The following is a 22,965-nucleotide window of genomic DNA, read 5'->3' on the forward strand; positions in this document are numbered from 1 at the left end:
TTTACGTCACCAACCCAAATAAAATTTATCTTTGAACAGAAAATTAACTATAAATATTGAAACCCCTTGCTTTTCCCTCTCTCTTTCTTCAGAAAGAACCCTAGCCCTCTCCCTCTTTCTGTCCCTCTGTAACTGTGAAAATCTAAGCTTTTGGCCGTTTTCATCAACGTATCGTACGGTTCTCTGCGACTTTGGTACTTCAAGTCATACATCTGATCAAATACTCTGCGTCTTTTCTACTGGTAATCATAAAACCACTGTAATTTGGAAATTCATTGCTCGATGGCGGAGACGACTACTACTCCTACTCTCTCCTGCGCTCGATGTGGCAACCCTGCGCATCTTCAGTATGTTTATTTTTCGCTTTTCTGTTTACTCAACTGAAAAAAGATTAAAAATGATCTCTTTCTCTCTCTCTTTCTCTTTCTTGAGCAAATGTGATTCTATTGCTATAATAATTATTTAGCTGAATTACCTATCGAAAAAATAAGTATTTCGCTGAATTACTGTTATTAGATAGAATTGATATAAAGTGAGGATGTTAATGAAAAAGTCTAAAAATTGATTGAAACTTATCCGTTTGTGGTTTTTATGGTAGTGCTGAAGAAAATACGTAGAGAAACTTGAAAAGCAAGCTATTTGCACACATAACGCACGAACTTTTTGCTCAACGTTAGCTTCATGGCTGTACCAGAGCTGATTTAGGACGGTCTATTAATTTTCTTGATGTTGTTGGATGTTCGCCTCACTGTCTAGGATCCAATTTGTTTCGTTTGTAGGTGTCCCAAGTGCATGGAATTAAAGCTTCCTCGTGAAGGTGCTTCTTTCTGGTTTGTAATCTTTCCCTGCTTCGTGTTATTAATTGGACAAATATATGCATTATGTATTTGATCTTACTGCTTGAGGAAACAGGCAGAATAGTTCGTGCGCTAGGCTATCAAGGAGATATTTCCAGAACACATTATGTGTACTAGATTTTATACATACCGTGTGGACACAAGGAGAATTATTTCTTTTTCACTTCTTTCATCATAGTCCGCACATTGGGCTTTGGATGACAACTTCAATTGTATTTGGCCTTTGAAATTTGGAGTGAACTATGCTTTTTTTTTTTTTCCAGTTCTCATATGATTTATTTCTTGACAGCACTCAGGATTGTTTCAAGGCTTCTTGGAGCTCTCATAAATCAGTGCATTTGAAGGCAAAGCTGTCCTCACTTGGGACAGGTACTCCGCATGAACAAAATTCAGACTTACTTAATGAAGGTTGGCTATATTGCTTGAAGAAAGGACAGGCTCGAACACCAAAACTTCCCCATTTTGATTGGACTGGGTATTACTCAAGGATTTTTGCTGCCTTCATATTGACATATCTTACCCTTATGTAGTCAGACATTTATGTCTGATGGTTTTAATTTAGATATTTCTTCTTTTTTGGTCTCTGCAGGACCTTTGGTACATTCCTAAGTCGCCTCATTCTCCTCTTCCTATTCATAATTTTTTATTTTGATTTTTATTTTTTGGGGGGGTGGGGTTCTCTCCTATTCAATGATGAAAATCTTTTGTACAAATGTTCAGGGCTACAAATGCGATATTAGAAATAGACATAAGATTTCCTTGATTGATGTAAAATATTAGGACTCATATCAACCATCTGCCCTATTAATAATAGCTGGGGAAAAAAGCATAGAATTATAGAAAATTGTGCCATCATGTGAGATTGGTTGAAGATGGAAAAGTATGCCTGCAGCAAAAAAAATCTTGAATAGGGGAAGAACCAGCTAGGAGCTAACCTTTTATTGGGGCCGTGTTCTTATTATGAACCTTTTGGTAGTCAGTGGACTTGCCCACCCTAATATATTTTATGAGTATACGTTTTTTTTAGTAAGTACAATTTTTTCTAACTTTAACCCCTAGGGGTTGGCTCAAGTGCTCAGGGCCTTAGTCCTGGTGGTATGCTCCCTCTAGGTTTAAGGTTCAAATCCTCTTAGGTGCAAACAATTTCTAGAGGCCATTAGAATTGGGGAAACTTCCCCTTGAATTATCTGAGGTGCGCTTGCGGCAAACTTGTTGCTGAGAGCTTGTGCACCCTGGGATTAGTTGGAGCTTTGTTCTCAGACACCCAGTACCAATCAAAATTTTTTCTTCTAGCTTCTATCATTTTCACGATGCCTGTTGTAGTACGCTTTGCATATTAATTTCTTTTTATTGTCAAACCATGATTTCTATCTGTTCTTATGCAGGACACTAAGGCCATATCCAATAGCTGGTAGACGTGCTGTACCAGCCCATATTAAGCATCCTGACTGGGCAGTTGATGTGAGTTATTTTTACTTGTTCTGTAATTGGAATCATTTGTTATTTGACATGTCTATATCAGTCTCTATATACGTGTGTTCTGTTCTGTCACTAATACATTTTTTATCAACAAAAATGGATATGCTGAAAAATTTTAAATGGACATTGTCTTTACTGACTTATCAAAAAAGAAATATGCTTAAGCTATGTGTTGTTGTTCTCTTCTCACAAAAGTTCTGAGGAACAGTCACCGACCGGGAAAAAAAAAAAAAAAAAAAAAAAAAGAAGTTCCGAGGAACAGTCCGCTCTGTTGATCTCTCACACATCTATGGTGTCTGATGAAGTTATAATGCGACTTTCCTTGCCTTCTAACTTGTAGGGTATCCCAAAAATTGAGCCCAATAGTGATCTGCAGCATGTTGTTGAGGTACACGTGTACTCACTCTTTCAGTGTTGTCTAGTTGTGGCTATAATTTGGGCCTCTTTTTTTTTGTTTTTCCTTTTTTCTATTCCTCTTTCTAATTGATGTATTTGTTTTGAAGATCAAAACCGTGGATCAAATTGAGAGAATGAGAGAGACTTGCAGAGTAAGTTGCATTTGTAAGTTTATGTTATAAGAACAGGTTCTATAATTCAAGCAATTATTGTATGACTTGTCATTCTTTCATCTGTGGTCTTCCTTCAATTATGCATTACTTGCTGACTGTATGCACATATAGTAACATATTATGCTGCATGCTTTTACTCATGGTACAGTGGTGTCGCATGATGTCCAGTGTTTTGCAGAGGGCAGGATAGTGAATCTGGTAACACTGGCTCATCTAAGGCTATCCTAGGAAGATGATTTTTGCAAAAAGTCTTGAAATCATTGTTCAAAAGCTTCATTTTTTATTTTTTATTTTCCCTTGGGTTTCTTCTGTTGCTGATTCTATCTGTGAGTATGGTCGATGCTTTGTTTTTGGATAGTTAGAGTATGCTCGATGGTTTGAGTAAAAATAATTAAAGAGCCTATATTGAAAACACAAATTCAATATTTTCTGTGAAAATAATAATTCTCCTTCTTGTAGTTGTCTACATTTTTTTTGGTACTGCTTAGGCAATGTTTGGGATGGAACAGGGGTAAATTTAGTAAGTTCTGTTCATTGGCATAGATTCTGAAGTTCCTGTTTTACAACCATTACTTTCAGATTGCAAGGGAAGTTCTGGATGCAGCTGCTCATGTAATTCGACCTGGCGTGACAACGGATGAGATCGATCGTGTGGTTCATGATGCAACTATTGCAGCTGGTATGGGTTTTCCATTCTCCAGAATATATGGAACTACTTACTAAGTCTTATTCCCGTTTTCTTTGGAAGTGATTAATCTTTTTTGATAAGCGCAAAAGGCACAAATTCATCACACATGGAGTTCATAAGAGAGAGAATTTTATTCCTTTTTTAAACTCTTGAATCAAATTTTACATTTAGGCGTGCAATATATGACCAAGTGGGTTGATTTAGTGATGATACATCTCTTAATGCATGGGCACAGTAGTTTTGATTTTTTTACAAAAACTGAGGTTTGGATAGGATTTTAAATCTTTATTTTTGAGGAATCAAGGGGAATAAGGATCTGTAATGGCCTAGATTCCACATGACGAGAGTACCGTAAACTTGTTTGTCTCTTAAAACAAATGTATCTATGATAAGAAAAGGGAGGGGGGGGGGGGGGGAGAAAAAATTGGCATGAGTATAAAAGTTTTGATAGAAAGGAACAAAAAAATGATTTCCTAATGGTATTGCAGTCATTGCCATAGTAACGGAAATGGGTTTAATACATGGTGGCAGCAAACATTTGAACCTTTGAAACACTTATGCATGTAACTTGCTCTCTAGAATTGGTTGAGCCAATGGGTCTTGGAGGGGTGTTATGCGAAACCCATCAATTTTACTGATTTTTTCCTGGTTTTAACTTGTTTTCTTGCTTGTCTTATATTTTAGTTGTAGCAAACCAGAAAATTGTGTATATTACTTAGTCCAGTTGCCATACTGGTCCACTTATAGTAAACTGTGGTTTTCATGGGGTACCGTGACACATGATGCTGTGTCAGTGCATTTGATCTGTGTTAGACACTGATATCTGCTTGCGTCTGCCATATTCTTGTCAGTGTTCATTTCTAAATCACTGATCAAAAAAAGTTTTCATTTCATTTCTTGATTAACCATCGGGGTGCTTATTGGTTTCCATGAAGTTATTTTCTATGGTGTTTTGGATTAGAAGAAAGACTGTACTTGTACCACTTTAAAGGGTTTTTTTTATGCACGTTTGGAGAAATATATATTAAGGCAAGATTCTAAAGAGAAACTGAGGGTAGCTATTCTTTCTTATACTCTGTTAATCATGTTAAACCATATGCCTTAATGTGATTTGTTTATTTACATGGCTATTGGTGATGCTGTATCTTCAGCTTTTTTGAGTTCTAGATCATGGCAACATGCATTTCTAGCCTATAATTAATAAATTGTGGTTTCTTGAAATTCTGCTTCAATGCAGGAGGATATCCATCTCCTCTCAATTATCATTTCTTCCCCAAGTCTTGCTGCACGTAGGTACTTCTATGTGTACTTTTTTTTTCAAAAAACTTTTCTTAAGATCGTATGGTATTGATCAGGTATATTTGCTTCAACCTGTCTCTTTATTGCAGGTCAGTTAATGAAGTAATTTGCCATGGAATTCCAGATGCTAGGTAAATGTCAAACCAATTCCTTAAAAAAATTGGGTTATTATCCTTTTTTAGTCATGAGTAACTTCATGTACATTGTTAACTCTGCCATTCTCTCCAAACCAAAGTTTGAACACTATTCTCGATAATTTAAGTAGTCCAACAACTAAAGGTTTAGAGCTTCTAGTCAGCAGTGATAACTTCTAGGATTTCAGTTATGGGCTACATGTTATAAGTCACCTCATTTTCTATTCCATTCAGAGTGATTCTAATTGGATCCGAGAACTGGGCTTTTGCCTATACTTTCCTTTTGTGTGATCTAATGAGCCATGATTATGTTAATATAATGAGTTCTGCAAGTTAATATTTTTGTTTTCAGTATCTATAAACGTCAAGATTAATCCTGAAGAAAACTTTCCTCACCAGATACTATTTTATTTACTGCAGAACATTAGAGGATGGTGATATTGTCAATGTGGATGTGACTGTTTACTACAAAGGTGTTCATGGTATGAAGCTTTTTACTCGTATTATGAATTTCTATATTGCCAAATGCCAAAGAAGCTCCTTATTTAACCAATGGTTGATTCATCATGTAGGTGATCTCAATGAAACGTACTTTGTGGGGAATGTTGATGAAGATTCTCAACGGCTGGTCCGGTGTACATATGAGTGCTTGGAGAAAGCAATATCTATTGGTATGTGCTGGAAATGTCAGTTAAGTGATCTCTGAACTGTATGTGACCTTTCTGATGATTGAGTTTATAGTGCTGTTTTGGTTGGTGACCCTAGTAATTGAAACCATTGCACGATGCACTGACCAGTATTGGTTAGCTTCTCCCATTTTGGTGGCACTGTGCAGACTCTGATGACGTGTTTAAAAGTTTATTTATTTATACTTTGACATTGCCACCTTTAACCATTTGTGGGTCAAAGTTAAGCTTGTAATTTTTCACAATAATATCTGCCCCACTTGTGCATTGCACCGGCAGATCACTTTGTCTTCGATTTTTTATTTTTTTTATAGGTAATCAAGAAGTTTTATTTGTTGAAGTAGGCAAAGCCCAAGTACACAGGGAGTATACATGAGTCACTTCCGACTCACTGGCAGATCAGTTCTATGGATGGGATAATGCAAATTGTCCTTATTCTGGATATTCCTCTGGTTTGCAGAGTGTCAATATGTCACAATCATGCTTTATTGATATCTTCCTGTTTTATCTGAAATTTGCAGAATTTATTGTAGTATAATTTGAAGACTTTCAATCTTGTATTGAGTTTTAAGGACTTGAAATATAAAATTTGTTTTGTGTTTTTTTTTTGGTCAAATTCAGTGAAACCTGGAGTTCGATTCCGTGAAATTGGGGAGGTCATTAATCGTCATTCTTCGATGTCAGGGTTTTCTGTGGTAATGTTTAATACTGATCTGCAATTGTAAGCATCTTTCTTTCTATCGTATGACTGATGGTCTTTGGAAATTCTTCTCTACTTCTGTTGTGCAAGTAGGTAAAATCATATTGTGGTCATGGTATTGGAGAGCTCTTTCATTGTGCACCCAATATTCCACACTATGGACGTATCCTAATTTAAGCTGTGGCTTTTAAGCCCAGCATTTTTATAGTATTAAATCACTTCATTTTTTCATGGGAAATTAATGGTGGAGCATAACTACTTATCAAATGGTGGAGCATAACAAGTGCACTCCTTGATAATACTGTGAAAAAAGTTCTATTACTTTTTGCTTGCCTCATTCATGCATCAGTGACCTTAACGCAAGCAGGAAATAAAGCTGTTGGTGTGATGAAGGCTGGACAAACCTTTACAATTGAACCAATGATCAATGCTGGTATTTGCATATTATATAAATGTGTACTAGTTGAATTGATTATTTATCTGCTAGTGACCTCTCAATAACTGTTCTGAATAGGGGTTTGGCGTGATCGGATGTGGCCTGATGGATGGACTGCCGTCACTGCTGATGGCAAACGCAGTGCCCAGTTTGAGCACACCCTTTTGGTAACTCCACATTTCCAGCTTCTTTTGGCATTGTTATTTTTTGTTGGAGGGTTGAGTTGGTCTGAGTTACTGTAATTGGTTTGAAGTGGTTCTCGAAGCATATAATCTGAGACTGCTACCAGACCACAGTCTTATCATTTCGATTTGGGTGCGCTGCCCATATTTCTCCATGACCTCTCACCCTCTTTTAGAAAATGCACACCTGTTGAACATGATCTTTGATAATTTATACTTATTGTCTGATATTCTTGACTTCTTCTGAAGTCAGTCGTTCATCTTAGGAACCACTCACAAGAATCCTTCAGAGGCCGTAGTTTAAGTTTGTAAATCAATTCCTTTGTTTCGGTTGAACTCTCAAACTCAGAAATGCTAGGAAGATGAGACAAAATGTGTTAGTGTTTACACGGTAGGATGTTAACATGTCCATGGCCGATGGCTGATGCAAACTCTTGAAAAATTAGCCTGGAATATTCCAGTGATTGATCATTTGTAGTTAGCTTGATCTCCCGCACTACCTAGCTTAATTTTCAACATTGTTTCTATGATTTGAGTATAAATTTGATTAACCTCTGCGCATATCAAGGAATTACATGAATATTCAATACTATACATGCCGTGATTAGAATATAAAATAATAATAATAATAATAAAAAGTGCAATGCTATTATTCACCTAAAATCACGTCATCCTTTGTCACACGTACATGGTTTTATACGTCAGATACTTAAATGGTAATCACTAGCATGTGGCATATAATATGATTGGTGATGATAAAACTTAGGATTTAGATCAGTATTTCTTAAAAAAAATAAAAAATAAAATAAAATAAAATTGTTGCGTATGTAGATAAATCACCATTCACCATAGTCTCTGTATTGATGTTTATGACCTGATTTATGCTTGAACCTCGCTTAAGATATTGACCAGACATAACAGCTTGGTGTTTGATTTAGCAGACGATATTTACTTTGCTTGTTATCCTCCTTTAGGTGACACAGACTGGAGTCGAGGTTCTAACGGCGCGATTGCCTTCCTCCCCCCGTGTGTTTCCTTGGCTAAATGCATAACATCGGGTGATTGTCTCTGGTGAAGCCAGATAGTGGATAGAATACAAGCGAATCATCTCCCAATGACACCATCCCTAAACTATCGCACATCATTGAGGACATATTACTTTTTACTTTTTCGCTAGTGATGTTTGCGACTGACTGCATAAATACCTTAAATTAATGCAAAAGGTGCAGAAGTGTGCTTTGGTGTTTCCATTTTGATGACCCTTTTTGCCCTTTTTTATTTTCTATATACATAATAAATCCCAATGTTTTAATCTTAGTTTTCTAACTCGAACCTCTCTGGCATGGACAAAAGTCCATTGGATGGACAAAATCGTAATTTCTCTTGAAAAATTGCATGCTCGTCTCATCTATGATGAGGTTGATGGGCTGAGTTTTAGGTAGGCATGTTCATCCGGGTTCCGACCCGGGAATCCGGGTAGACCCAAACCGGAATCCGGATTTCAAATACGAGCTGAAACCCGGACCGGGTTAGTCCGGATCATAAACGGGCCAGAACCGGATGCATCCGGATTTTGAAAAATCCGGATTCCGGGTTCCGGATTGAAACCGGTTTTTTTTTTTAACAAACCTATATAAAAGTCCAATTTTTCACTTGTAGCTCTGATTTTTTTATAAAAAATAAAAGAATAAATTTGATTGTGCACTTTAAAAGTTGAAAAATATCATCAACTCCTATATTAATTACCAACACTTTGTAATCTTCCTAAAACATCTTTCAGAATTGTGAAACCATTGACTCCATCTGAGATTACATGTAACTCACACATAAACTCTAAATCAGCAACAATTGAGAATTACATGAACGAAGCAAATAGATACCCTTTGCAAGGCTGCATCATAGACATATGCATCTAATTTGAAATTAGCATAATCTTCGAAAGAAATGTATAAAAAGCTGGACGATGGTAATTTATATTCAACGATGAATTCCAAGTACTACTTTTCATCACATTCCCATGGCAAGCTGTCACACACTTAAACTGGTTTCATGTTGCTGATAACATGCTAATGAATGATCACGGCCCATAAGCCCAGGACCTTTTTAAAAAAAAAAATGAAATTCTAAACTGTTACCAAAGAATTCATATTATTAATAAAATATCTTTTCCTAGACAATTCATATTAACGACACACCTTTTACTCAGTTGTACAGTTGTTTGATTTCTTCAACATAAATCCATGATTTTTTTAAGAAATTTCCCAAGTAAATCGATTTTCGACATAACTAATACTTTTTTAATTACTCATGAAAAGAAGCTTCAATCATATAGAAATTTAATCACTATATCTCAGAAATTAAGATGTCAAAATCTTCAGTGGTACAACATCGACAGCATTCAACTTACCAGTCACTGCACCCTTCACACTGAACCATTAGATCATCAGGGTTGTAAGGCATCTCACACTTGCAATACCTGCAACAATATAACAAGCAATAAGCCATATGAGCTCAAGAAAACTTAAATAAAATAAGAAATACTGGATCAGCTCTGAAATCTGATGACCCCATGTTGCAAAAGTGAAGCTTTTAGTCCAAAACACGTGCAAAAAAAAAAATTCAAGTTTGCCATGGTGAAGATAAAATAAAATCATTAAGTTAACCAAAGAATGACAGTCCCAAGAGTAGAAAAAAAACCTAATTAATATATAAATGGTTGCTTATGCTGGAGATAAAATACAGTGTCACACGACTTCGGGTAAGATCATAGGGACTGCAGGTACAAGTCCAAGTGTCAAGCTCATCATTTTGTTTAATTCCATCTGGTACCCATACCTTTCCCATGTCATGTCATGCATGTGACAAGAGACAAAGATAAGCCAAATTACCAAATGGAGAATAACTGGATAGGACAACAATATGTGCTCCACTCAGTCGTCAACAGAGCATAATAGCATAAAAGAGTTCAGATGGCAAAAATCCTATTATTTGAGATAAGCTTGTTTGGGTAAGTAAAATCAAACTGCATTTTGCTCTCGCAAATTACAATATCATCACAAATATATTGATGAGCCAAGCCAAATCTATTACAAAATCATCACAAATCTCTAAAGATGATATACTTTATACCCATGTTTATCATAATAACAAAAAAAAAACCCAGATATATCTAAATAACAACATATACATTATACCCATGTTTAACAACGTAACAAAAAATACCCAGATTTATAGTTAAATCCAAACATCCAAATATTCAAATCTGGTTAAAAGATTTATAGTTAAATCCAAACATCCAAATATTCAAATATGTTAAAAGATCTATGGTCAAATCCAAACATCCAAATTTAGACGTAGTGTGATTAAATCTCAAATGTTGAACTTAACAAAGTGAGTAAATGTCAAATATAGAAATTTACCATGATGTAGGGACACAGATCCGGACAAAGGCACAGATCTATGGACGAAGACACAAATACTTCAAAGTAAACATAACAGGTTGAAGGTCTCTGACCATTCATTTATATGGCTATTAACAACAAATCATGAGAAATAGAAGAAACAAAACGTAAACCCTCAAAAACTTAAAAAAAAAAAAAACCCCATGCTTAACAAAATAATGAAAAATACCTAGATCCAACAAAATAACAGTATATATTTCATACCCACATAAGAGTTGTTCAAAGGCATTACTCACAGATCGAGTTCGAGAGAGAGAGAGAGTTATCAAACCCAAACCAAGTTCATGTAATAACCCAAACTGACTTCAATTGGCGCACAAACGACGGAATGGAATTTCGATCGGCAGAGGAGGCTATGGTTTCGGTGTGGGTGTGTGTGTGAGAGAGAGACAGGAACGAGAGAGAGAGAGAGAGAGAGAGAGAGAGAGAGAGAGAGAGAGAGAGAGAGAGAGAGAGAGAGAGAGAGAGAGAGAGAGCGTCCGAGAGGGTGAGACAGGAACGAGAGAGAGAGCGTGGACAGGAACGACGGCTGCGGCGTTTTTAGGTTTAGGTGTTTTGAAGAAACAGGATACGGGTTTTAGGTTAGGAATTTTAAAGATACACGGGTACCGGGTTTAAATCCGGTACCCGATCCGGATTAATCCGGGTTTAGGAATCAAATCCGGGCCGAAAACCATAACCGGAAACCCGATTATCCGGGTTCCGGACTTTACCCGGCCCGTATGAACAGTCCTAGTTTTAGGTGTATTTTTGGGTCTCCGACAATTACTGAGATATCTTTGTGAATAACCATAACTTTCCAGGGAAGATGTCCCGTTGATAGGTAAAGATACTTATAGCATAAAAAGAACCTAAAAATGTAACATTTATGGAGATTTTTTTAAGATAACTGTTATAGACGCAAATAGATTACACAAAATCAATCCATATAAACTGATATAGTTTCAGAGAATTTATTAGATTTATTTTATAATAAAAGTAATTTTATAATGTGATATATCAAATTAAGTTGTATCAATTTGTGGGTTTATTTTTGTATAATTATTTTGTAGTTAAAATATTTTCCTTTTTTCAAATATGAAGGTCAACCGACATTCTTTTTACTCTGAGCTTAGAAAAAATTACGTGTTGATCTATAAAGTTATATTATTAAGTTAAATTCTCTCTTAGTAAGTACACGTTGGAAACATATATTATTAAGTTAAATTCTCTCTTAAAAAGTATATTCAACAAAATATTTAATTAAAATGGAAATAACACAAGGAGTCAAGACTCGAGCTAAAATATTTTGTTACGATACTATGTTAAATTATTAATTACGTTTCTTGAGGGGAATAGATTAATTTAATTCTTAATTTATTCTAGCAAAGGGAATAAGATCATTCATCTAAAGGTGGTGAGTTGGGCTTTTGTTCTTGGGCCTCTTGGATTGAGCCATAACAAACCGTACCAAGAAAAAGCCTACATCCAACCCAAACCTTACCGAATGTCAGAAATTATGCATGACCCAATGAAAATGCCTACATCCATCCCTTTCTTTCGTTCCAAAGTAATGAATCAAATTCTCTCTATATTAGTTTTTATTTTCATCAGTTTATTCTTTTTATTTGAAGGATGAAAAATTCGAATAAAAGTTTATATTAGACATGACGCCGGCTGGCCCGATGTAAGACATCCTCGCCTACTTCGGCCGTTTCCATCAACGTATCGTACGGTTCTCTGCGACTTTAGTACTTCAAGTCATACATCTGATCAAATACTCTGCGTCTTTTCTACTGGTAATCATAAAACCACTGTAATTTGGAAATTCATTGCTCGATGGCGGAGACGACTACTACTCCGACTCTCTCCTGCGCTCGATGTGGCAACCCTGCGCATCTTCAGTATGTTTATTTTTCGCTTTTCTGTTTACTCAACTGAAAAATCATTAAAAATGATCTCTCTCTCTCTTTTTCTCTTTCTTGAGCAAATGTGATTCTATTGCTATAATAAGTATTTAGCTGAATTACCTATCGAAAAAATAAGTATTTCGCTGAATTACTGTTATTAGATAGAATTGATATAAAGTGAGGATGTTAATGAAAAAGTCTAAAAATTGATTGAAACTTATCCGTTTGTGGTTTTTATGGTAGTGCTGAAGAAAATACGTAGAGAAACTTGAAAAGCAAGCTATTTGCACACATAACGCACGAACTTTTTGCTCAACGTTAGCTTCATGGCTGTACCAGAGCTGGTTTAGGAAGGTCTATTAATTTTCTTGATGTTGTTGAATGTTCGCCACACTGTCTAGGATCCAATTTGTTTCGTTTGTAGGTGTCCCAAGTGCATGGAATTAAAGCTTCCTCGTGAAGGTGCTTCTTTCTGGTTTGTAATCTTTCCCTGCTTCGTGTTATTAATTTGGACAAATATATGCATTATGTCTTTGATCTTACTGCTTGAGGAAACTAGCAGAATAGTTCGTCCCCTAGGCTATCAAGGAGATATTTCCAGAACACATAATGTGTACTAGATTTTATACATACCGTGTGGACACAAGGAGAATGATTTCTTTTTAACTTCTTTCATCATAGTTCGCACATTGGGCTTTGGATGACAACTTGAATTGTATTTGGCCTTTGAAATTTGCAGTTTTTTTTCTTTTCTTTTCTTTTCTTTTTTTTTTTTTTTTTTTTTTTTCCAAGTTCTCATATGATTTATTTCTTGACAGCACTCAGGATTGTTTCAAGGCTTCTTGGAGCTCTCATAAATCAGTGCATTTGAAGGCAAAGCTGTCCTCATTTGGTACAGGTACTCCGCATGAACAAAATTCAGACTTACTTAATGAAGGTTGGCTATATTGCTTGAAGAAAGGACAGGCTCGAACACCAAAACTTCCCCATTTTGATTGGACTGGGTATTACTCAAGGATTTTTGCTGCCTTCATATTGACATATCTTACCCTTATGTAGTCAGACATTTATGTCTGATGGTTTTGATTTAGATATTTCTTCTCTTTTGGTCTCTGCAGGACCTTTGGTACATTTCTACGCCTCCTCATTCTAATCTTTCTATTCTTTTTTTTTTGGGGGGGGGGGGGGGGGGGGGGGGGGGGGATCTCTCCTATTCAATGATGAAAATCTTTTGTACAAATGCGATATTAGAAATAGACATAAGATTTCCTTGATTGATTTAAAATATTAGGACTCAGATCAACCATCTGCCCTATTAATAATAGCTGGGGAAAAAGCATAGAATTATAGAAAATTGTGCCATCATGTGAGATTGGTTGAAGATGGAAAAGTATGCCTGCAGCAAAAAAAATCTTGAATAGGGCAAGAACCAGCTAGGAGCTAATCTTTTATTGGGGCCGTGTTCTTATTATGAACCTTATTGGTAGTCAGTGGACTTGCCCACCCTAATATATTTTATGAGTATACACTTTTTTTATTAAGTATAATTTTTTTTAGCTTTAACCCCAAGAGGTTGGGTCAAGTGCTCAAGGCCTTAGTCCTGGTGGTATGCTCCCTCTAGGTCTAAGGTTCAAATCCTCTCAAGTGCAAACAATTTCTAGGGGCAATTAGACTGGGGGAACTTCCCCTTGAATTATCGAGGTGCGCTTGCGGCAAAGTTCTTGCCGAGGGCCTGTGCACCCTGGGATTAGTTGGGACTTTGTTCTCAGACACCCAGTACCAATCAAATTTTTTTTTTCCTAGCTTCTATCATTTTCACGATGCCTTTTGTAGTATGCTTTGCATATTAATTTCTTTTTATTGTCAAACCATGATTACCATCTGCTCTTATGCAGGACGCTAAGGCCATATCCAATAGCTGGTAGACGTGTTGTACCAGCCCATATTAAGCATCCTGACTGGGCAGTTGATGTGAGTTATTTTTACTTGTTCTGTAGTTGGAATCATTTGTTATTTGACATGTCTATATCAGTCTCTATACACCTGTGTTCTGTTCTCTCACTAATACATTTTTTATCAACAAATATGGATATGCTGAAAATTTTTAAATGGGCATTGTCTTTACTGACTTATCAAAAAAGAAATATGCTTAAGCTATGTGTTGTTGTTCTCTTCTCACAAAAGTTCTGAGGAACAGTCACCGATTAAAAAACAAAAAAAAAAAAGTTCTGAGGAACAGTCCTCTCTGTTGATCTCTCACACATCTATGGTGTCTGATGAAGTTTTCATGCGACTTTCCTTGCCCTCTAACTTGTAGGGTATCCCAAAAATTGAGCCCAATAGTGATCTGCAGCATGTTGTTGAGGTACACGTGTACTCATTCTTTCAGTGTTGTCTAGTTATGGCTATAATTTGGGCCTCTTCTTTTTTTTCTTTTTTCTATTCCTCTTTCTAATTGATGTATTTGTTTTGAAGATCAAAACCGTGGATCAAATTGAGAGAATGAGAGAGACTTGCAGAGTAAGTTGCATTTGTAAGTTTATGTTATAAGAGGAGGTTCTATAATTCAAGCAATTATTGTATGACGTGTCATTCTTTCATCTGTGGTCTTCCTTCAACTATGCATTAATTGCTGACTGTATGCACATATAGTAACATATTATGCTGCGTGCTTTTACTCATGGTACAGTGGTGTCGCATGATGTCCAGTGTTTTGCAGAGGGCAGGATAGTGAATCTGGTAACACTGGCTCATCTAAGGCTATCCTAGGAAGATGATTTTTGCAAAAATTCTTGAAATCATTGTTCAAAAGCTTCACTTTTTATTTTTAATTTTCCCTTGGGTTTCTTCTGTTGCTGATTCTATCTGTGAGTATGGTCGATGATTTTTTTTGGATGGTTAGATTATACTCGATGATTTGAGTAAAAATAATTAAAGAGCCTATATTGAAAACACAAATTCAATATTTTCTGTGAAAATAAGAATTCTCCTTGTAGTTATCTACATTCTTTTTGGTACTGCTTAGGCAATGTTTGGGATGGAACGGGGGAAAATTTAGTAAGTTCCATTGGCATAGATTCTGAAGTTCCTGTTTTACAACCATTACTTTCAGATTGCAAGGGAAGTTCTGGATGCAGCTGCTCATGTAGTTCGACCTGGCGTGACAACTGATGAGATCGATCGTGTGGTTCATGATGCAACTATTGCAGCTGGTATGGGTTTTCCATTCTCCAGAATATGGTACTACTTACTAGTCTTATTCCTGTTTTCTTTGGAAGTGATTAATCTTTTTTGATAAGCGCAAAAGGCACAAATTCAGCACACATGGAGTTCATAAGAGAGAACTTTATTCCTTTTTTAAACTCTTGAATCAAATTTTACATTTAAGAGTGCAATATATGACCAGGTGGGTTGATTTAGTGATGATACATCTCTTAATGCATGGGCACAGTAGTTTTGATTTTTTTTTTAAAAAACTGTGGAGGTTTGGATAGGATTTTAAATCTTTATTTTTGAAGAATCAAAGGGAATAAGGAGCAATCTGTAATGGCCTAGATTCCACATGATGAGAGTACCATAAACTTGTTTGTCTCTTGAATTGAGCTTGCTATTGTTACGTTTAAACGGTTTGCTGATTAGACACTAATTTGTTTGTACCATATTTACAGTGTGAGTACCCAGAGATCAATACATGGGATTAGGTTACTGGCTAGCCCATTCAGGCGGCTGGCCTATTTTCACAGTTCAGTTTTTTTAAAATATATGTAAGTATGTATGTATCTATCTGTGATAAGAAAGAGGGGGGGGGGGGGGGAGAGAGAGAGAGAGAGAGAGAGAGAGAGAGAGAGAGAGAGAGAGAAAATTGGCATGAGTATAAAAGTTTTGATAGAAAGGAACGAAAAAATGATTTCCTAATGGTATTGCATTCATTGCCATAGTGACGGAAGTGGGTTTAATACATGGTGGCAGCAAACATTTGAACCTTTGAAACACTTATACATGTAACTTGCTCTCTAGAATTGGTTGAGCCAATGGGTCTTGGAGGGGTGTTATGCGAAACCCATCAATTTTACCGAATTTTTCCTGGTTAACTTGTTTTCTTGCTTGTCTTATATTTTAGTTGTAGCAAACCAGGAAATTGTCTATATTACTTAGTCCAATTGCCATACTGATCCACTTATGGTAAACTGTGGTTTTCATGGGTTACAGTGACACACGATGCTGTGTCAGTGCCTTTGATCTGTGTTAGACACTGATATCTGCTTGCGTCTGCCATATTCTTGTCAGTGTTCATTTCTAAATCACTGATCAAAAAAAGTTTTCATTTCTTAATTAACCATCGGGTTGCTTATTGGTTTCCATGAACTTATTTTCTATGGTGTTTTGGATTAGAAGAAAGACAGTACTTGTACCACTTTAAAGGTTTTTATGCATGTTTGGAGAAATATATATTAAGGCAAGATTCTAAAGAGAAACTGAGGGTAGCTATTCTTTCTTATACTCTGCTAATCATGTTAAACCATATGTCTTAATGTGATTTGTTTATTTACGTGGCCATTGGTGATGCTGTATCTTCAGTTTTTTTGAGTTCTAGATCATGGCAACATGCATTTCTAGCCTATGGCTAGAAATAATATGGCTCAAGAAGATAGGTTGCAGTGGAAGGCTAATGGTAGTAAAAAATGTTCAGTCAGGACCTATTACAAGATTTTGTCAATTCATGGCCATGTTTTATTTCCATGGAAGAGGATTTGGAGATCACGGGTGCCTACTAAGGTGGCCTTTTTTGTATGGACTGCTGCTCTTGGGAAGGTCTTGACTACGGACAATCTGAGGAAGAGGGGAATCATAGTGATGGATTGGTGTTACCTGTGTAAAAAACAGGGAGAATCTGTAGATCACCTACTTTTACATTGCGAGATCACAAGGGGCCTATGGAACAAGATTTTTAGAAGATTGGATATTGCTTGGGTAATGCTGTCACGGGTGGTGGATTTATTGGCCTGTTGGAAGGAGCTTCAAGGCAGTCCTCAAGTGGCGGCAGTGTGGAAGATGATCTCGTTATGTATCATGTGGTGTACATGGTTGGAGAGGAATGAGAGATGCTTTGAAGATAGGGAACGCACATTGGAGGAACTTCAGGATTTTTTTATGCGCACTTTAATGTTGTGGTTTTCAGCCATTATACTTGATGGAAACAATGTTCATGATTTTCTTTCCTTAGCTAGAATGTAATTAGGTGTCTCTTTTGTATACTTCTTGTGTACACGGGCTATGCCTTCTTCATTCGTATGAATAAAATTCTTATTACTTATCAAAAAAAAAAATTAATAAATTGTGCTATCTTGAAATTCTACTTCAATGCAGGAGGATATCCATCTCCTCTCAATTATCATTTCTTCCCCAAGTCTTGCTGCACGTAGGTACTTCTATGTGTACTGTATTTTTAAAAAACTTTTCTTAAGATCATATGGTATTGATCAGGTACATCTGCTTCAACCTGTCTCTTTATTGCAGGTCAGTTAATGAAGTAATTTGCCATGGAATTCCAGATGCTAGGTAAATGTCAAGCCGATTCCTTAAAAAATTGGGTTATTGTCCTTTTTTAGTCATGAGTAACTTCATGTACATTGTTAACTCTGCCACTCTCTCCAAACCAAAGTTTGAACACCATTCTCAATTCTTTGCTTCAAATATGTTTTCGTTTTGGGTTATCAGATTATGCTATAATTCTAAATTAAAACATCAATAATTTAAGTAGTCCAACAGCTAAAGGTTTAGAGCTTCTATCAGCAGTGATAACTTCTAGGATTTCAGGTATGCGCTACATGTTATAAGTCACCTCATTTTCTATTCCATTCAGAGTGATTCTAATTGGATCTGAGAACTGGGCTTTTGCCTATACTTTCCTATTGTGTGATCTAATGAGCCATGATTATGTTAATATAATGAGTTCTGCAAGTTAGCCATTACTTTCCTTTTGTGTGATCTAATGAGCCATGATTATGTTAATATAATAAGTTCTGCAAGTTATTAATATTTTTGTTTTCAGTATCTATAAACGTCAAGATTAATCCTGGAGAAAACTTTCCTCACCAGATACTATTTTATTTGCTGCAGAACATTAGAGGATGGTGATATTGTCAATGTGGATGTGACTGTGTACTACAAAGGTGTTCATGGTATGAAGCTTTTTACTCGTGTTATGAATTTCTATATTGCCAAATGCCAAAGAAGCTCCTTATTTAACCAATGGTTGATTCATCATGTAGGTGATCTCAATGAAACGTACTTTGTGGGGAATGTTGATGAAGAGTCTCAACGGCTGGTCCGGTGTACATATGAGTGCTTGGAGAAAGCAATATCTATTGGTAGGTGTTGGACATGTCAGTTAAGTGATCTCTGAACTGTATGTGACCTTTCTGATGATTGAGTTTATAGTGCTGTTTTGGTTGGTGACCCTAGTACTTGAAAGCAATGAAAGCACGCTGCACATTTTGGTGGCACTGTGCAGACTGATGATGTGTTTAAAAGTTTATTTATTTATACTTGACATTGCCACCTTTAACCATTTGTGGGTCAAAGTTAATCTTGTAATTTTTCACAATAATATCTGCCCCACTTGTGCATTGCACTGGCAGATCACTTCTTCGTTTGTTTTTTTTTTTTTTTTAGGGAATCAAGAAGTTTTATTCATAGAAGTAGGCAAAGCCCAGGTACACAGGGAACACGAGTCACTTCCGATTCACTGGCAGATCACTTCTATGGATGGGATAATGCAAATTTTCCTTATCCTGGATATTCCTCTAGTTTGCAGAGTGTCAATATGTCACAATCATGCTTTATTGATATCTTCCTGTTTTATCTGAAATTTGCAGAATTTATTGTAGTATAATTTGAAGACTTTCAATCTTGTATTGAGTTTTAAGGACTCGAAATATAAAATTTGTTGTGTTTTTTTTTTGGTCAAATTCAGTGAAACCTGGAGTTCGATTCCGCGAAATTGGGGAGGTCATTAATCGTCATGCTTCAATGTCAGGGTTTTCTGTGGTAATGTTTAATACTGATCTGCAATTGTAAGCATCTTTCTTTCTATCGTATGACTGATGGTCTTTGGAAATTCTTCTCTATTTCTGTTGCGCAAGTAGGTAAAATCAATTTGTGGTCATGGTATTGGAGAGCTCTTTCATTGTGCACCCAATATTCCACACTATGGACGTATCCTAATTTAAGCTGTGGCTTTTAAGCCCAGCATTTTTATAGTATTAAATTACTTCATTTTTTCATGGGAAATTAATGGTGGAGCATAACTACTTATCAAAAAAAAATTAATGGTGGAGCATAACAAGTGCAATCTTTGATAATACTGTGAAAAAAGTTCTATTACTTTTTGCTTGCCTCATTCATGCATCAGTGACCTTAACGCAAGCAGGAAATAAAGCTGTTGGTGTGATGAAGGCTGGACAAACCTTTACAATTGAACCAATGATCAACGCTGGTATTTGCATATTATATAAATGTGTACTAGTTGAATTGATTATTTATCTGCTAGTGACCTCTCAATAACTGTTCTGAATAGGGGTTTGGCGTGATCGGATGTGGCCTGATGGATGGACTGCCGTCACTGCTGATGGCAAACGCAGTGCTCAGTTTGAGCACACCCTTTTGGTAACTGCACATTTCCAGCTTCTTTTGGCATTGTTATTTTTTGTTGTAGGAGGTTGAGTTGGTCTGAGTTACTGTAATTGGTTTGAAGTGGTCCTCAAAGCATATAATCTGAGACTACTACTAGACCACAGTCTATCATTTCGATTTGGGTGCGCTGCCCATATTTCTCCATGACCTCTCACCCTCTTTGAGAAAATGCATACCTGTTAAACGTGATCTTTGATAATTTATACTTAGTGTCTGATATTCTTGACTTCTTCTGAAGTCAGTCGTTCGTCTTAGGAATCACTCACAAGAATCCTTCAGAGGCCTTAGTTTAAGTTTGTAAATCAATTCCATTGTTTTGGTTGAACTCTCGAACTCAGAAATGCTAGGACGATGAGACAAAATGTGTTAGTGTTTACATGGTAGGATGTTAACATGTCCATGGCCGATGGCTGATGCAAACTCCTGAAAAACTAGCCTGGAATATTCCAGTGATTGATCATTTGTAGTTAGCTTGATCTCCCGCACTACCTAGCTTAATTTTCAACATTGTTTCTATGATTTGAGTTATAAATTTGATTAACCTCTGAGCATATCAAGGAATTAAATGAACATTCAATACTATACATGCCGTGATTAGAATATATAATTAAAAAAAAAAATTGCACTGCTACTATTCACCTAAAATCACGGCATCCTTTGTCACACGTACATGGTTTTATACGTCAGATACTTAAATGGTAATCACTAGCATGTGGCATATAATATGATTGGTGATGATAAAACTTAGGATTTAGATCAGTATTTCTTAAAAAAAATAAAAAATAAAATAAAATAAAATTGTTGCGTATGTAGATAAATCACCATTCACCATAGTCTCTGTATTGATGTTTATGACCTGATTTATGCTTGAACCTCGCATAAAATATTGACCAGACGTAACAGCTAGGTGTTTGATTTAGCAGACGATATTTACTTTGCTTGTTATCCTCCTTTAGGTGACACAGACTGGAGTCGAGGTTCTAACGGCGCGATTGCCTTCCTCCCCCCATGTGTTTCCTTGGCTAAATGCATAACATCGGGTGATTGTCTCTCTGGTGAAGCCACATGGTGGATAGAATACAAGCGAATCATCTCCCAATGACACCATCCCTAAACTATCGCACATCATTGAGGACATATTACTTTTTACTTTTTCGCTAGTGATGTTTGCGACTGACTGCATAAATACCTTAAATTAATGCAAAAGGTGCAGAAGTGTGCTTCGGTGTTTCACATTTTGATGACCCTTTTTGCCCCTTTTTATTTTCTATATACATAATAAATCCCAATGTTTTAATCTTAGTTTTCTAACTCTATCCTCTCTCTGGCATGGATAAAAGTTCATTGGATAGACAAAATCGTAATTTCCCTTGAAAAATTGCATGCTCGTCTCATCTTATGATGAGGTTGATGGGCTGTTTTAGGTGTATTTTTGGGTCTCCTACAATTACTGAGATATCTTTGTAAACAACCATAACTTTCCAGGGAAGATGTCCCGTTGATAGGTAAAGATACTTATAGCATAAAAAGAACCTATAAATGTTATTAAAATTTATGGAGATGTTTTTAAGATAATTGTTATAGACACAAATAGATTACATAAAATAAATCCATATAAACTGATGTAGTTTCATAAAATCCGTTAGATCTATTTTATAATAAAAGTAACTTTATAATTTGATATACTAAATAAAGATGTATCAGTTTATGGGTTTATTTTTGTATATTCACTTTATGGTTTAAATATTTTCCTATTTTCAAATATGAAGGTCAAACCACGTTCTATTTTACTCTGAGCTTAGAACAAATTAAGATAAGAAGCTCCCACGCATGCATCTTTGAATGAGCTCCATTTGATCAATGCAACAGATGCGACTAAATTCGTAGTGAAATTAGAGGAAATTCGGATAAAAATTAGAGGAAATATTAATTCAAAGTTTAGAGTTCCATGCCCATAGAAATTGGCACGGGCCACTTCGACTGCGGTTAATTTACAAGCCAGGCCTTGCCCTCAAGAATGATAAATTATTAAATATTAATATTGGATGGTTTGCCGAATAAAATGCTTTACTATTGTCAGCTCATCCTCGATGTTGAGTTGGCAATGGCAATACCAGTTAATGGCCAGCGAGCGCCAAAAAGGATCTGTGACTGTCTCCCTATGATACATAATATATATATAAATAAATATATATATATATATATATATATGTATGTATATGATCTTATTGGTTATTATATTGTCATGAAAAATGATATTTACCGCCATCGAGTAAGCAAATATCGTACACTTTTTTTAAAATAGTAAGTATGTATATATATCCAATTGCATTTTTAACTAAATTTTCTTCTTTAGTTAAATATTAGTCTTTTTGTAGTTTGAATAAGGTGGTTAGTTATAGGGTGATCTGGCCTTGAAACTAAAATAAGACCACCTTATGTATCCAGATCTGGTCTTGACCGTCAAGCATGCATACAGGTAATAACAGCTGGCTAGAGATCAAGTGGATTTTCTGTTTTTTTTTTTTTTTTAATTAGTTTTTCTCTTTTCATTTTTGTTATTTATTCATTCATTCATTTTAATTTTGGATTTTCTGTTTCGCTATAATATTTATTTAAATTATATATAATCTAAGTTTTTGTAATTTGTTTAATTTTTAGAGTATTTTAGGCTCTTATTTTCATTCTTTGTTTTCATTTTTTGTTTTTTGTTTTTTGTTTTCTTTTTTTTGAATTCTTGGGATTTTTTATAAATACTTTTTAGAGTTTTAAAAATATTTCTTTTTTTAATAACATAATTAACATGGAACTAAAATGTCACTAATCAACTTCTGATTGGTATAGAAACATACTCGTCACCACGCGTGTGGCAATTCAAAAAACCAATAGA

The 22,965-nt window shown here is 35.7% G+C and overlaps 2 protein-coding genes across 6 annotated transcripts; both read left to right on the forward strand.

Moving 5' to 3' along the window:
* The first annotated feature begins 66 nt into the window (after positions 1-66).
* Positions 67-8,280, forward strand: LOC122291836 (methionine aminopeptidase 1A-like). Its single transcript, XM_043099846.1, has 16 exons — positions 67-347; positions 780-830; positions 1,147-1,332; positions 2,243-2,318; positions 2,677-2,724; positions 2,840-2,884; positions 3,485-3,584; positions 4,831-4,882; positions 4,982-5,023; positions 5,447-5,508; positions 5,599-5,697; positions 6,334-6,407; positions 6,506-6,575; positions 6,780-6,845; positions 6,927-7,015; positions 8,005-8,280. Exons 1-16 carry the CDS (start codon positions 283-285, stop codon positions 8,080-8,082), a joined length of 1,203 nt encoding a protein of 400 aa, XP_042955780.1. The 5' UTR covers positions 67-282; the 3' UTR covers positions 8,083-8,280.
* A 3,761-nt stretch (positions 8,281-12,041) lies between these two features.
* Positions 12,042-21,310, forward strand: LOC122292325 (methionine aminopeptidase 1A-like). Of its 5 annotated transcripts, none has more exons than XM_043100609.1 (16): positions 12,042-12,374; positions 12,782-12,842; positions 13,279-13,384; positions 14,276-14,351; positions 14,698-14,745; positions 14,856-14,900; positions 15,493-15,592; positions 17,748-17,799; positions 17,898-17,939; positions 18,501-18,562; positions 18,653-18,751; positions 19,357-19,430; positions 19,529-19,598; positions 19,813-19,878; positions 19,960-20,048; positions 21,032-21,310. In XM_043100609.1, the coding sequence occupies exons 1-16, from the start codon at positions 12,351-12,353 to the stop codon at positions 21,107-21,109; spliced, it is 1,092 nt and encodes a 363-aa protein (XP_042956543.1). In that variant the 5' UTR covers positions 12,042-12,350; the 3' UTR covers positions 21,110-21,310. The 5 variants fall into 5 exon arrangements, with proteins under 5 accessions (XP_042956543.1, XP_042956539.1, XP_042956541.1 ...); XM_043100605.1 differs by having other exon boundaries at positions 12,043-12,374; positions 12,782-12,855; positions 13,199-13,384; XM_043100607.1 differs by having other exon boundaries at positions 12,043-12,374; positions 12,805-12,842.
* Positions 21,311-22,965: the final 1,655 nt, after the last annotated feature.

Source organism: Carya illinoinensis, chromosome 13 (assembly GCF_018687715.1).
Source record: "Carya illinoinensis cultivar Pawnee chromosome 13, C.illinoinensisPawnee_v1, whole genome shotgun sequence".
NCBI classification, from domain to species: domain Eukaryota; kingdom Viridiplantae; phylum Streptophyta; class Magnoliopsida; order Fagales; family Juglandaceae; genus Carya; species Carya illinoinensis.